Consider the following 15471-nt stretch of genomic DNA (forward strand, 5'->3'; position numbering starts at 1 on the left):
CAAATCGTTTATATTAAGCAAACCAGACGGCACTAATTTCTTATTTTTGTTTACATTTACGGCTAGCCTGGGGCGATCTCTCACGCTCAGACAATTTTATAAAAGAAAAAGCATGTGTTTAGTGAGTCCGCCAGATCAGAGGCAGTAGGGATGACTAGGGATGCTTTCTTGATTAAATGAAAACATTTGACAATTTTCCTGTCATGCTACGCATTCAAAATGTAAAGAGTACTTTTGGGTGTCAGGAAAAAATGACCTTATTTTCTTTAGGTATATAATGTAGAAGTTGTAAAAAATATAAATGGTGAAGTACAGATACTTTCCATCAGTGCTGTAAGGTACCTACTATTAAAATAAGGTTCCAAAAAAGGGTAACAGTGATTGATTAACCCCATCACTGACATGGGGTTAAAAAAAGATATTAACGTATTTTCTACTTGGCAAACAATAGGACTGCACAAAGAGTGACACAATTACGCTGATTTGTTTTATTACGCTGGGACCATTGACAGCCTACAGCATTAAAGAGTAACATGTGTAGATATCATTTTATACATTTTGGACGCAAAAATGTACAGAAATTTAACGTTACAGGATATTAACATATTAGCATAAAAAATAGATACTGGGTGAAATTCTGTTTTAATGTAGCTAAATGGGGAAAATCACTCCTAATGTACAGGCATATCACAAGACTACTTATTTGCTTCCCCTCATTTGACAAAGCGAAAGCTTAGCTGGCTGGCCATCTAATATAGGTCCACTGGCTGCCTGTGCTTCGGTCTGGCCCTGTTGACGTTTAAAAAAATCATTATCTGAATTTGCTTTAAAACGTTCATAGTAAGTAACGGCCATTTACATATGATGTAGTTATGTCTTTGTGAAATGATGGGTGTTTTGAACGTATTATTCGTATGTCTAGCTAAATGGAAATAGGTTGAATATGGTTGCTAGTAAGACGGGGCCTTGCTGACAACGCTGAGTTAGCTAGCCGCGTTAGCTTCGTTTCCTGGCTGTCGTTCGCAGTAACAGTTAGTTACTGTTACCAAAAAGTATTATTGTTAAATGTTACGCGTAACGCTAGCTATCGTTGAGTCAATTTTATTTCAGCATTGGACTGCTTCAGACTCCCTTTTTGTTGACAGTTGCCCAGACTGTAACGTTAGCTGGAATCGAGGTTCGCGCATGTAATATTCAACCTATACTAATGGATAGCTAGTAAGTTAGTGCGTGAACTGGTAGTTAGCGAATTAGCTTGCTACCGTTTGCTAGCTAAGTAACCTGTCTACCATAACATGTTTTAAAATCTTACATGGCAAGTGTTTCGGTAACGTTAGGTACCGACTGGCGTTAAGATACTTCGCTAGTTAGCGAACGTTAACGTTAGTAGCTAACAGCATCCACGGAAATGGCCTTCTAGCTAACATTAGCTAGCCACCTTAACTAATGTCGCTAACGTCAACTAACTGTTAGGTACTTGGTTTGTTAGCCAAGTAGGTCTCTGTGTCACCTAGTGATATAACATGTACTTTATGGCCCCCGATATTAGTCATCACTCTGCTAGGTAACGTTTAAGCCTGAAGCTGACAACCGTTTTCCTGTTATTTTACAGATGCCAACAATTAAACTGCAAAGTTCAGATGGAGAGATCTTTGAGGTGGATGTGGAAATAGCAAAGCAGTCTGTGACAATAAAGACAATGCTGGAAGGTATGTAGCTAGCTATGCACTCTGTAGTTATGCTTTTGTAACATGAGGTTGAACATCATTGACGTAGCATACATAGCTATCAGTAGTTCAGACGGTAAAATGCATTTATCAAAACTGTCTTGCAGCATCTGTGTGCACTTGTCTAATGGTTGTCGTTGACAGATTTGGGTATGGATGATGAAGGAGATGATGATCCAGTCCCCCTCCCGAATGTGAATGCGGCTATCCTCAAGAAGGTAAGTGGAGTGGACACACTGTCACACATCCCATATTTGCAATGGACTGAGGGACAGGTAAACTGTGTGGAGATGGCAATGGAGAACCTTAGTAAAGTGCCTGCTCCCAACCAGAGCTTGCTTTATTATCAATAATTCCATTCTCTGTTGTATTGTACATTCATTCTATCCATAGTGGTACAATTCAGTTGAACCCAAACCAGGCTTGGCTTTTCTCCTAGAAGTGCAACATTTTGGCACAATTAGAAACCGATAAAAGTTAAACTTGTAGACCGAAGGATGGTCTCAAACCTGTAACAGAGATCCTTACCTATGTGGGAGGCACTGTGAGAGTCCACACTGATGGTAGGGATGAACACCACAGTCCAGTGTTCATGTGGCCATGGATGATTTGAAGAGTATAACATAACAAAAGCACCTCTCATAATCACGATAAACGAAATGGTGGGATTGTCTGCATCAGGTGTTTCGTCCATCCAACCAGTGCTAGTTGGATTAATACTGTGTGAAGGGTTGAGGGTTGTAGGATTAAAGTTTACTTTTGTTATTTCCTCCCTGCCAAATTGTACAATATCTTGTGTATGCGTCTCTCCAACTGAGAGACAAGCTGCTTTGTTCAGCAACTGTATCCATGTAATTAATGGATCTAATTTTGTTTGGGGGAATTACATTTTGTTTGGGGGAATGTGTTTGCATAGTTAGACAACGTACATGTCCTGCCTGGCTTGTGGTGAAACCTGAAGTTCAAGTAAAATGGAAAGCCAATCTTGATGGCTGTCAGTTTGGCGCTTACACCTGTAAAATAGCATTTCTATCTCTGCCAGAAGCATGAAGCTCCAAACAGAAACTTTCCTGTGTGCTCTGTGACCTCCTTCCTCGACTTAGGCCTTTTGAAACAGGACTGAATGGAAGAAGGACGCATGGCATGTCTGACTGTTGATTCGCTCAGTGTGCTTGGACTAGTTGTTGTTCACTTTCCTCCCTACAGGTTATCCAGTGGTGCACCCACCACAAAGATGATCCCCCTCCCCCCGAGGATGACGAGAACAAGGAGAAAAGGACGGATGACATACCCGTCTGGGACCAGGAGTTCCTCAAAGTGGACCAAGGGACCCTCTTCGAACTTATTCTAGTGCGTACATACCGCCTAGCGGTTAAGAGTGTTGGGCCAGTAACCAAGAAGTTGCTGGTTGGAATCCCCGAGCCGGCAAGGTGGAAAAGTCTGCTGTTCTTCCCTTGCGCAAGGCAGTTAACCCCCAACCACAACAACTGCTCCCCGGGTGCCCGATGGCGTGGATGTCGATTAAGGCAGCCCCCCACACCTCTGATTCAGAGGGGTTGGGTTAAATGCGGACGACACATTTCGGTTGAATGTATTCATTTGTGCAACTGACTAGATAACCCCTTTCCCACTCACAGAAAGAGTTTGACACCTGCCCACTTACAAGGAGGTAGTGTCTCAGATCTTGAATTTAATTTAGGCAATGGTTAGCTTGCTGAACATACTGTTGTACAGCACTAGTAAAGTGCTTTGAGTGACAGGTAGGTGCTTAATAACATGTTATAATTAGAGGGCCTATAATTACTAAAGGGTCTTACACACAGGGAGTCAATAACACCGGCGACGCCGCCCAGTTTATAAAGCATCAAACTCTGGTGGTACAAGTAGTGGCTGTTATACCTCTGGATTATCCCAAAAAAACAACCCAGAAAAAGGCATCCGGCCCCTGTAATTTGATTGGTCAATGAGGGGATGCAAAAGTAACATTTTTGTATTTATTTTTTACCTTGAGCGTCCAATAAATTCCCTATGTGGGCGGCAGGTGAAGCTTATCTGCCGCCGGCTTTGCATTGAAACATATGGAGGCGGCTGCGTTTTCTTTTCCTATCTATATGCCGCTCAGGAAGTCCGGTATGTGTATTACATGAAACAAGCACACTTAATGCATTGGTTATTTTGCAGGAATTGTGCAAAACATTTTTGTAGTGCTGGGGGCTTTTAGGATCTGTGACACAAGTATATCATTTGAGCAGCAGGTTTGACCCATCTCCTGAAACCTGTTTACATAGCCTAAGCTTAGGGCTGAAATAGTTCACGTGGAAGCCAGGCATGTCAAAGCATTTGCAGTTGCTTTCATTCATCCTCATTCTCCTTTAATTTTATCTTATTTTATGTTTAGGCTGCAAACTATTTAGACATCAAAGGACTGCTAGATGTCACCTGCAAGACGGTGGCCAACATGATCAAAGGAAAGACCCCAGAGGAGATCAGGAAGACGTTCAACATCAAAAATGACTTCACAGAGGAAGAGGAAGCCCAGGTAATAAGACCTTCTGTGGTTCTCAGGACTCCTCCCAAATGGCACTCTATTCTCAACCAGTGGTACCCCTTCAAACATTCAACCTCAAGCTGCGTACCCCCTCTAGCACCAGGGTCAGCTCACTCTCAAATGTTGTTTTTTGCCGTCATTGTAAGCCTGCCATACACACACACTATATGATACATTTTTTAAACATAACGAGTGTGAGTTTTTGTCACACCCGGCTTGTGGGAAGTGACAAAAGAGCTCTTATAGGACCAGGACACAAATAACAATATAATCAATAATTTTGCTCTTTATTTAACCATCTTTCATATAAAACCTTATTTGTTCATCGAAAATTGTGAATAACAGGTTAATGAGACAGGTGTGCTTGAAAGGATGCACATAACTCTGCAATGTTGTATTGGAGAGAGTCTGTCTTAAATAATTTTCCACACAGTCTGTGCCTTGATGTTTTGATGCTAGCGAGGGCCGAGAATCCGCTCTAACATAGGTACGTGGTTGCAAAGGGCATCAGTGTCTTAACAGCGCGATTAGTCAAGGCAAGACACTGAGCACAGCCCTATCTAGAAGTCTGGCACTGGCTTCTGATTTTAAATTATATTTTTTACTGAACCGCTTGTTGCAATTTCGATGGGGCTCTCTTGTTCAGATATTGGTAAGTGGACTGGAGGCAGGGCATGAAAGGGATAACGAATCCAGTTGTTTGGGTCATCCGTTTCGGGAAAGTACCTGCGTTATTGCGCATCCAGCTCCCTCTGGTGCTTCGTTATATCACATTTGACATTGTTCGTAAGCTTGAGTTCATTTGCACACAAAAAAATCAAATAATTATGGAAAGACCTGTGTGTTGTCCTTGTTAATGCAGACGGAAAAGAGCTCCAACTTCTTAATGATAGCCCCAATTTTGTCCCGCACATTGAATATAGTTGCAGAGTCCCTATAATCCTAGATTCAGATCATTCAGACGAGAAATAACATCACCCAGATAGGCCAGTGGTGTGAGAAACTCATCATGCAAGCGTTCAGACTAGTAGAAATTATGATCAGTAAAACTTTTTTTTTTAACCTAATCTCTTAATCTCTCAATTAAAAAAGTATCAATACTTTGCTTCTTGATAACCAGCACACTTCTGTATGTTGTAAAACAGACCCCACATGGTCGCTGCCCATATCATTGCATGATGCAGAAAATACATGAGAGTTCAGGGGCCTTGCTTTATCAAAGTTAAGCATTTTCACTGTAGTGTCTAAAACTTCTTTCAGGCTGTCAGGCATTCCCTTGGCAGCAAGAGCCTCTCGGTGGATGCTGCCGAGTACCCAAGTGGCATCTGGAGCAACTGCTTGCACGCCACTCCACTATGACTCGCGATCATGGCTTTTGCGCCATCAGTACAGATACCAACACATCTTGACCACCAAAGTCCATTTGATGTCACAAAGCTGTCTAGGTCTTAAAAAAATATCCTCCTATGTTGTCCTGGTTTCCAGAAGAGGATCTCTTCCTTAATTGAACCCCCCCATAAATGTACCGGACATACAGTTGAAGTCGGAAGTTTACATAAACCTTAACCAAATACATTTAACAAGTTCTTCACAATTCTTGACATTTATTCCTCGTAAAAATTCCCTGTCTTAGGTCAGTTAGGATCAACACTTTATTTTAAGAATGTGAAATGTCGGAATAATAGTGATTTATTTAAGCTTTTATTTCTTACATCACATTCCCAGTGGGTCAGAAGTTTAAGTACACTCAATTAGTATTTGCTAGCATTGCCTTTAAATTGTTTAACTTGGGTCAAACATTTTGGGTAGCCTTCCACAAGCTTCCCACAATAAGTTGGGTGAATTTTGGCCCTTTCTTCTTGACGTTCCTGGTGTAAACTGGGTCAGGTTTGTAGGCCTCCTTGCTCGCACATGCTGTTTCAGTTCTGCCCACATTTTCTATAGGCTTGAGGTCAGGGCTTTGATGGCCACTCTAATAACTTGACTTTGTTTTCCTTAAGCCATTTTGCCACAACTTTGGAAGTATGCTTGAGGTAATTGTCCATTTGGAAGACCCATTTGCGACCAAGCTTTAACTTCCTGACTAATATCTTGAGATGTTGCTTCAATATATCCACATAACTTTCCTACCTCATGATGCCGTCTATTTTGTGAAGTGCACCAGTCCCTCCTGCAGCAAAGCACCCCCACAATATGTTGCTGCCACCCCCGTGCTTCACGGTTGGGATGGTGTTCTTCGGCTTGCAAGCATCCCCCTTTTTCCTCCAAACATAACTATGGTCATTCTGGCCAAACAGTTCTATTTTTGTTTCATCAGATCAGAGGACATTTCTCCAAAAAGTACGATCTTCGTCCCCATTTGCAGTTGCAAACTGTAGTCTGCTTTTTTATGGCGGTTTTGGAGCAGTGGCTTCTTCCTTGCTGAGCGGCCTTTCAGGTTATGTTGATATTGTACCCGTTTCCTCCAGCATCTTCACAAGGTCCTTTTGCTGTTCTTCTGGGATTGATTTGCACTTTTCGCACCAAATTACGTTCTTCTCTAGGAGACAGAATGCGTCTCCTTCCTGAGCGGTATGACGGCGGCGTGGTGCCATGGTGTTTATACTTGCGTACTATTGTTTGTACAGATGAACGTGGTACCTTCAGGCGTTTGGAAATTGCTCCCACGAATGAACCAGACTTGTGGAGGTCCACAATTTTTTTTCTGAGTTCTTGGCTGATTTCTTTTAATTTTCCCATGATGTCAAGCAAAGAGGCACTGAGTTTGAAGGTAGGCCTTGAAATACATCCACAGGTACACCTCCAATTGACTCAAATGATGTCAATTAGCCTATCAAAAGCTTCTAAAGCCATAACATCATTTAAAGGCACAGTCAACTTAGTGTATGTAGTACACTTCTGACCCACTGGAATTGTGATAGTGAATTATAAGTGGAATAATCTGTCTGTAAACAATTGTTGGAAAAATTACTTGTCATGCACAAAGTAGATGTCCTAACCGACTTTCCAAAACTATAGTTTGTTAACAAGAAATTTGTGGAGTGGTTGAAAAACAAGTTTTAATGACTCCAACCTAAGTGTATGTAAACTTCTGACTTCAACTGTACAGTCGTGGCCAAAAGTTGAGAATTACACAAATATTAATTTTCACAAAGTCTGCTGCCTCAGTTTGTATGATGGCAATTTGCATATACTCCAGAATGTTATGAAGATTGATCAGATGAATTGCAATTAATTGCAAAGTCCCTATTTGCCATGCAAATGAAATGAATCCCCCAAAAAACATTTCCACTGCATTTCAGCCCTGCCACAAAAAGACCAGCTGACATGTCAGTGATTCTCTCGTTAACACAGGTGAGTGTTGACGAGGACAAGGCTGGAGATCACTCTGTCATGCTAATTGAGTTTGAATAACAGGCTGGAAGCTTCAAAAGGAGGGTGGTGCTTGGAATCATTATTCTTCCTCTGTCAACCATGGTTCCCTGCAAGGAAACATGTGCCGTCATCATTGCTTTGCACAAAAAGGGCTTCACAGGCAAGGATATTGCTGCCAGTAAGATTGCACCTAAATTAACCATTTATCGGATCATCAAGAACTTCAAGGAGAACGGTTCAATTGTTGTGAAGAAGGCTTCGGGGCGCTCAAGAAAGTCCAGCAAACTTTTGGAGGATGTCCTGGTGTCAAGAAGGGCACCAAAGAAGCCACTTCTCTCCAGGAAAAACATCAGGGACATACTGATATTCTGTAAAAGGTACAGGGATTGGACTGCTAAGGACTGGGGTAAAGTCATTTTCTCTGATGAATCCCCTTTCCGATTGTTTGGGGCATCCGGAAAAAAGCTTGTCCAGAGAAGACAAGGTGAGCGCTACCATCAGTCCTGTGTCATGCCAACAGTAAAGCATCCTGAGACCATTCATGTGTGGGGTTGCTTCTCAGTCAAGGGAGTGGGCTCACTCACAATTTTGCCTGAGAACACAGCCATGAATAAAGAATGATACCAACACATCCTCCGAGAGCAACTTCTCCCAACCATCCAGGAACAGTTGATGAACAATGCCTTTTCCAGCATGATGGAGCACCTTGCCATACGGTAAAATGATAACTAAGTGGCTCGGGGAACAAAACATTGATATTTTGGGTCCATGGCAAGGATACTCTCCACACGTTAATCCCATTGAGAACTTGTGGTCAATTCTCAAGAGGCAGGTGGACAAACAAAACCCCACAAATTCTGACAAACTCCAAGCATTGATTATGCAAGAATGGGCTCCCATCAGTCAGGATGTGGCCCCTAAGTTAATTGACAGCATGCCAGGGCGGATTGCAGAGGTCTTGAAAGAGAAGGGTCAACACTGCAAATATTGACTCTCTGCATCTACTTCATGTAATTGTCAATCCTTTGACACTTATGAAATGCTTGTAATTATACTTCAGTATTCCATAATAACATCTGACAAATATCTATAGACACTGAAGCAGCAGACTTTGTGAAAATTAATATTTGTGTCATTCTTAACTTTTGGCCACGACTGTATACCAGGAGCTGTGCTAGGCCCGCCACGTCTGACACATCCAGCTGTAACGCATATAATTCACTGGCTTGTACGCGAAGTAGTAATTGTTTCAAAACATCTCCTGCCATGTCATTGATGTGTTTCAATTCAAAACAAATCAAATGAGTTGTGAAACAGTGTTGTTTGATGAAGGAATTGTCTGTATAGTTTTTTTGGAGCCTTTTCCTCCAGCATTGTTCCAGCCATATCTGCGGTAGCAGGAAGAATGAAGTTCTCCACAACAGTATGGGGCTTGCCTGTCTTAGACACTTGGTAGCTCACCATATAAGAAGTTTCTAGCCCCTTCTAATGAATGGTATCTGTTGCTTTTATACATGTCTTACAACTCGGAAGTCGTCTTTATCCTCACTCAAACTCCCGTGGCTTCATTTTTAAATGGTATGCTTTGTTTCTGAATGTCTGCGCAAGAGTGGAGGTTTCCAGTGAGAGAGTAACAGTTAATGTGATTGGATGTTAATTATTTGACTAGGCTACCTGTATTTGACATTGTGTTGTTATTTCACTGAACACTAGATGGTTTAATTTTATTTTTGGCAGTGAAAGGAGGCTACTCAGGCGAGAACCACATGTATAGCCCTGTTGGAAAATATAAATGTACTGTTTGAAAATGTGAAGTATTCATTTAAAAAAATATATAATTTGCGTACCCCAGTTTGGGAATACCTTCTCTATACTATTCTAGTCTATACAGTGCCTTACTTTTGACTTGACCAGAGCCCGTAGAGCACTATAAAAGGAATAGGGTGCCATTTGGGTCATAACCTCAGTCCTGAACACAGAGCTCTTGTGATATTATGCATCTGACTGATGTGACACTCTGTGTTGCCTTTCCATTGTCTCCCCCCCTCAGGTACGCAAGGAGAACCAGTGGTGTGAAGAGAAATAGAGGAGTCTTCCAACACTAACACACTGAAAGGATTGTTCTAGTAATTGGTTGCACTGCGTTGTTCATACTTGTTAATATTACATTTAGTCTATTAGAGTGACAGACCTCCCCCCGTGTACTCACAGCATGACCATTTCCATTGCTTGTATGGTTTGAAATAATAAAAATAGCTATTTCATGTTTTTACACATTTTACTTCACTTTATATTCACGAGTCTGGGTTTTCGTTCCAATTTCTAGAGTAGCTGCACCGCTCTCCCTGTTTTCAATTGCTATAGTATTTTTTTTAAATTAACATGTTTACATCTTTTTTTTGTTGAGTCAACTGAAATGATGGCTCAATACTAAATTTTGTAATCGCAGCCTCTTCTGTGCCGTTGTTTTAACGTCATCTTAGGGAGACGGGCGTTAATAGGACATTAGAAGTGGGGGTAAATGTGTGAAATGTCCAGTGGACTGGAAATACTTGTTGAAGTGTCTGTGCTGTCTTTCACACAACTTATGGTATTTACCTATTTGGATTGGAATCTTTAATCAGTTCTGCTCTGAAAATGACATTTAGGATGACTATTCAATTCCAGGAGTAAGTAAATGAATTAAAAGAATGTCTGTCTGCTGTTTGATTGCTTGTTTATCTGATGTGAAATAGTAAGGAGACTGATCCAGATTTTCAAAATACTTTAATACACAAAACAAAAATGAGTATTACATCGAGAGCAGAAGTTGTTCAATGTGTTAAAAACAAATACAAAAGGTGGACTGTTTAGTACACAACTTTTTCATATGGGCATTTTTTGATGTGAGCTGTGTGGTAGCTTTAGCATCTTATGGACTATCAGCCTATAGTATCTCCAATGGAAGCAGTTTAATGCTTGCAAGCAGTAAATTAACCATGGTTTTTTCACATGTATTTTTTGTACACTAAGGTGGAACATGCACACACTGAAAAATGACATCTGTGGTAACTTCAATGAAAGGCAAAGCTAATGCAAAACTTATCCACAAAATGTGTTTTCTCTGAGAAGGAAAACATTTAAAAAACATGTATTGTTTCAGAAATGGTTGAGAGACTAAACAGAACTTTTAAAAACCCTTTACATAACATATAAAAGTTTATTTATAGAGGGAATTCAACATTTATAAAACTTTACAACACAATGAAATATGGTACCCATTTGGTCTTTAGTTTACAGAATAGAACGTTCATTCAGTGTGAGGCAGTCCAGAAACTGCTGAATGTATTGTCCCCCTTGATGAAATCTATCTGGCGTTGTCTACATCCATACATTAGTCCCGCGATATCCGACACCACTGGCTCGATTTTTACAGAACCTGGGTGAATGATGCGTCTTGCCATAGAGATCTGGCATTTACAAAATGACAGATTGGCCCAAGGAGGCCACTATAATAATCAACTAAATTTCCAAACTTTAAACAAGCATATGTCCTGTCCCGTTTGAGCCACAGTCATTACCTTTTAACATTTTATTTTTTACATATATGCATCTCCTTATGAGCAACACGTTTCCCATTAGAACCTATAAGCTCGGTCCATTACATACAGCGAAGGGTAATTATTACTTAAAAAAAGAAAATGAATACACAGAAAATATGTTGTAATTGTTGTCACTACCTGGGGGGGGGGACACTGAATCAATCGTGGGGATGACATGTTTACTGTTGCCTTGTTCTTTAGTTATATAACTGCATCCATATGAACAAACACCAAGAATGTTGTAATTCTGTGTGAGAAACCTACGTCAAAATAATGTATCTCAAGAATTTAACTGACAAGCAGGAAGTGCCTAAAACAAATGAATATAACATAGAGATGATTCTCTCCAAGGGGAGACAATAACATGTTTACTCAGCAAAAAAATATATAATTTCTACCTTATAGTTTCAACCTTATACCACATTGTTAATCAATATAAATACTATATGTTGGAAAAGGTTCCTTTGACACATCTGAATGTAAGTCTTATGAAAAGGAGGACCACAGTACTCTGTAAAAATCTTTGGAAAAGGAATCAATTTGACTTGAGGCAGTTTGAATAGAAGCAGTCATCCCTGTACATACAGTACTGCCTTCAGTACAGCAATGTGAAAATGACACGAGCACTTAATAAATCAGTCATGTGTCAGTCAGTCAGTCATATTGGTGTGAATGTCATCCTTGATCCTCTCCCAGACTCGTTGGCTCCCTTGTTGTTTGGGGATATTTGTGGTGAAGGTCTGTCTCCAGTGTGTTGCTTCCCACTCCAGGTCTGGTCCTGATTGGGTTGGGTTGTGTCTGTGTGTTGGAATGGTTGGAGGCAGTGTGAGAGGGGACAGGGCAGGTGAGGCTGCTGGCTAGTGAGACTTGGGCAGGGTACAGTCATGATGATGATGGATATTGTCGTGCTGTTGGGATGATTCTATTAAAGCTTTGAAAGACAGTTCTGTGGTCGTGGATTTTGAGAGGATAAGGGGTGTGTGTTTGCTGGGCAGGAGGTGTAGGGGGTTGTGCAAGGGGGAAGCAGGCTGAGGGGGGATGCCGTCAACGGGGGAGAGGGGCGAGTCTATAGCGCTTCCATCGGAAGAAGTGGGGCTGGTGCACCATCCTCCTTGAAGGTATCGAATGCACTTCTTTTTCCTCCTAGGAACAGTCAAGAGAGTTATCTGTGAATAAAGCGTGGATGCAAAGTGTCACCAGAATGAACTTTTTTACTGTTTTCAACATGATTGAATTGAGTTTTCGGTCAAGTCGAGAGATATTTAACTGCAAATCCATTGAATATGTATAGATCATTCAATGCCATTTCCTTGATTTTTGTGGTTGTTGTAATGAACATTATAAATGTTGTGTTCTAAGCTTAATTGTTAACAAACAGCAGCTGTTTGCCTCTTCTTCAACCAAATGCAAAACCAAAGTAGCACACCTTATCTCATGATCATTACCAGAATATAACGTGAGTCACTTGGTGCCACCGCAAGTAAAGGCGCGAGGACATATTTAGAGAGTGAGAGGGAAGGAGGAAGAGAGGGAGAGCGATTCTAAATGTCAGAGTTCACCATCAAAAGCTGCACTGCCTGACCACATGAATGGAGAAAGTTGAGGGCAGATGAGCATGAGAAATGCTATCAAAGTGCAGAGCAGCGGTGCATGTGCAAGAGAGTGCGTTCATCTGCGGTGATCAGGATTCGCACTAACCACATTCGCCTCCCTTTGTTCTCTCGCAACACACACACAGTGGTAAGGAGATTTCCATGATGTAACAGCGTGGTGGGGAAGACACTGGCATGATGGAGTTGAGGGGAGTGGCAGGCTTTCTTCACACCTCTACACTGATGTTAACAGATTGAGTTGGTAAAAAAGGTGCTGATGATGAGCATGACCCATCCTCCATCCACTGCTTTGTCATTTCAACCAATAGAATAACCAAGAAATGGCTGTTTTAAGCAGAGAGCACCTCTGTGTGAAACCTCTTTCTCCCCTCAGACATACAGGACCCCTCCCACTTTCCTTTGATCAGCATCACCCACCAATCCCTGAGGAGACACCCCATCACCAGCCAGTAAAGCAGCTTTAGCCCCCCGTGCTGGGGTTCTCTACCTGTAGGGGGCAATGTGGGTCACAAAACAGGTTAGTGAGACGAGTGCATGCAGAGCGGAGCACAGCAGTGGGCTGAGGCGCGCTCACAGAGGAGGGAGAGAGAGGTAGCAGACCAAGAGGTACACACCTGCAGGGACCGCACCAGTCCGTTTGTTGGTTGAGGCCGAAGCGAGCTCTGCATTTCTTAGGAGAGCCAGGGTCTGAGCACAAGGCAGCATGCGCACACAAAATAAGTTATGAAAGAGAAGGAGATGAAGAAAGAGAGAGAGGGTGATGGAGAGAGAGATGAGATCAAGAGGTCAGGGCAGAAGTTGAAGCATTGACAGAGATGGTAAATCAGAACGCCATCAAATCAAACTGTTAGTGCCCAATTACTGAGTAGGAGCCAGAACAGTGTAGATGGAGCAGGACTCCATTCAGGACACAGGCCATTAGAGTGGAGAGGAAAAGCTTTCACACCCTGTTAGTTAGAGCAGCAGTGACCCAGTCAGAGTACAAACCTATAATAGACGTGGGTACGGCTAGGGGACCAGGAAAGTTGTTTCAAGCGATAGAATAAGGGTTGAATAGAAGTATATCGTATTGAAGCTCAGGGTTGGTCCAGGAGTTTGGTAGAGAAGAGAGAGAGAGAGGACATTACCTGCTGAGGAGTCCTGCTGCTTCTCTCTTTTTCTTCTCTTCTTCTTGCCCTGTTGGAACACACAACCAGACACACAGAGAGTCAGTAGGGGAAGCACAACCAGACACACAGAGAGTCAGTAGGGGAAGCACAACCAGACACACAGAGAGTCTGTAGGGGAAACACAACCAGACACACAGAGAGTCAGTAGGGGAAACACAACCAGACACACAGAGAGTCTGTAGGGGAAACACAACCAGACACACAGAGAGTCTGTAGGGGAAACACAACCAGACACACAGAGAGTCAGTAGGGGAAGCACAACCAGACACACAGAGAGTCAGTAGGGGAAGCACAACCAGACACACAGAGAGTCTGTAGGGGAAACACAACCAGACACACAGAGAGTCAGTAGGGGAAGCACAACCAGACACACAGAGAGTCTGTAGGGGAAACACAACCAGACACACAGAGAGTCAGTAGGGGAAACACAACCAGACACACAGAGAGTCAGTAGGGGAAACACAACCAGACACACAGAGAGTCAGTAGGGAAGCACAACCAGACACACAGAGAGTCTGTAGGGGAAACACAACCAGACACACAGAGAGTCAGTAGGGGAAACACAACCAGACACACAGAGAGTCAGTAGGGGAAGCACAACCAGACACACAGAGAGTCTGTAGGGGAAACACAACCAGACACACAGAGAGTCAGTAGGGGAAGCACAACCAGACACACAGAGAGTCTGTAGGGGAAACACAACCAGACACACAGAGAGTCAGTAGGGGAAACACAACCAGACACACAGAGAGTCAGTAGGGGAAGCACAACCAGACACACAGAGAGTCTGTAGGGGAAACACAACCAGACACACAGAGAGTCAGTAGGGGAAACACAACCAGACACACAGAGAGTCAGTAGGGGAAACACAACCAGACACACACAGAGAGTCAGTAGGGGAAACACAACCAGACACACAGAGAGTCAGTAGGGGAAACACAACCAGACACACAGAGAGTCAGTAGGGGAAACACAACCAGACACACAGAGAGTCAGTAGGGGAAACACAACCAGACACACAGAGAGTCAGTAGGGGAAGCACAACCAGACACACAGAGAGTCTGTAGGGGAAACACAACCAGACACACAGAGAGTCAGTAGGGGAAACACAACCAGACACACAGAGAGTCAGTAGGGGAAGCACAACCAGACACACAGAGAGTCTGTAGGGGAAACACAACCAGACACATAGAGAGTCAGTAGGGGAAACACAACCAGACACACAGAGAGTCAGTAGGGGAAACACAACCAGACACACAGAGAGTCAGTAGGGGAAACACAACCAGACACACAGAGAGTCAGTAGGGGAAACACAACCAGACACACAGAGAGTCTGTAGGGAAACACAACCAGACACACAGAGAGTCAGTAGGGGAAACACAACCAGACACACAGAGAGTCAGTAGGGGAAACACAACCAGACACACAGAGAGTCAGTAGGGGAAACACAACCAGACA

At 42.6% G+C, this 15471-nt stretch overlaps 2 protein-coding genes across 12 annotated transcripts in view; one reads left to right on the forward strand and one right to left on the reverse strand.

The window, feature by feature from the left end:
• The first annotated feature begins 730 nt into the window (after window positions 1–730).
• LOC115136185 (S-phase kinase-associated protein 1) lies at window positions 731–10341 on the forward strand. The gene is made up of 6 exons (XM_029671724.2): window positions 731–840; window positions 1613–1709; window positions 1872–1945; window positions 2934–3077; window positions 4126–4266; window positions 9701–10341. Exons 2-6 carry the CDS (start codon window positions 1613–1615, stop codon window positions 9734–9736), a joined length of 492 nt encoding a protein of 163 aa, XP_029527584.1. The 5' UTR covers window positions 731–840; the 3' UTR covers window positions 9737–10341.
• A 58-nt stretch (window positions 10342–10399) lies between these two features.
• Window positions 10400–15471, reverse strand: part of LOC115136184 (transcription factor 7-like 2) — a 74963-nt gene continuing 69891 nt past the window's right edge. For 4 of the 11 annotated variants that reach the window (XM_029671714.2, XM_029671715.2, XM_029671712.2 and 1 more), the window contains 3 exons: window positions 13972–14020; window positions 13459–13531; window positions 10400–12374 (listed from right to left, as the gene is read on the reverse strand). In XM_029671714.2, coding sequence (XP_029527574.1) covers window positions 12089–12374; window positions 13459–13531; window positions 13972–14020 — 408 coding nt within the window. In that variant the 3' untranslated portion in view covers window positions 10400–12088. Of the gene's footprint in view, window positions 12398–13458; window positions 13532–13971; window positions 14021–15471 lie in introns of all 11 variants that reach the window. The other 7 variants (XM_029671723.2, XM_029671716.2, XM_029671718.2 and 4 more) reach the window with 3 other exon arrangements.

This window comes from Oncorhynchus nerka, linkage group LG10 (assembly GCF_034236695.1).
Source record: "Oncorhynchus nerka isolate Pitt River linkage group LG10, Oner_Uvic_2.0, whole genome shotgun sequence".
Taxonomy (NCBI): Eukaryota; Metazoa; Chordata; class Actinopteri; order Salmoniformes; family Salmonidae; genus Oncorhynchus; species Oncorhynchus nerka.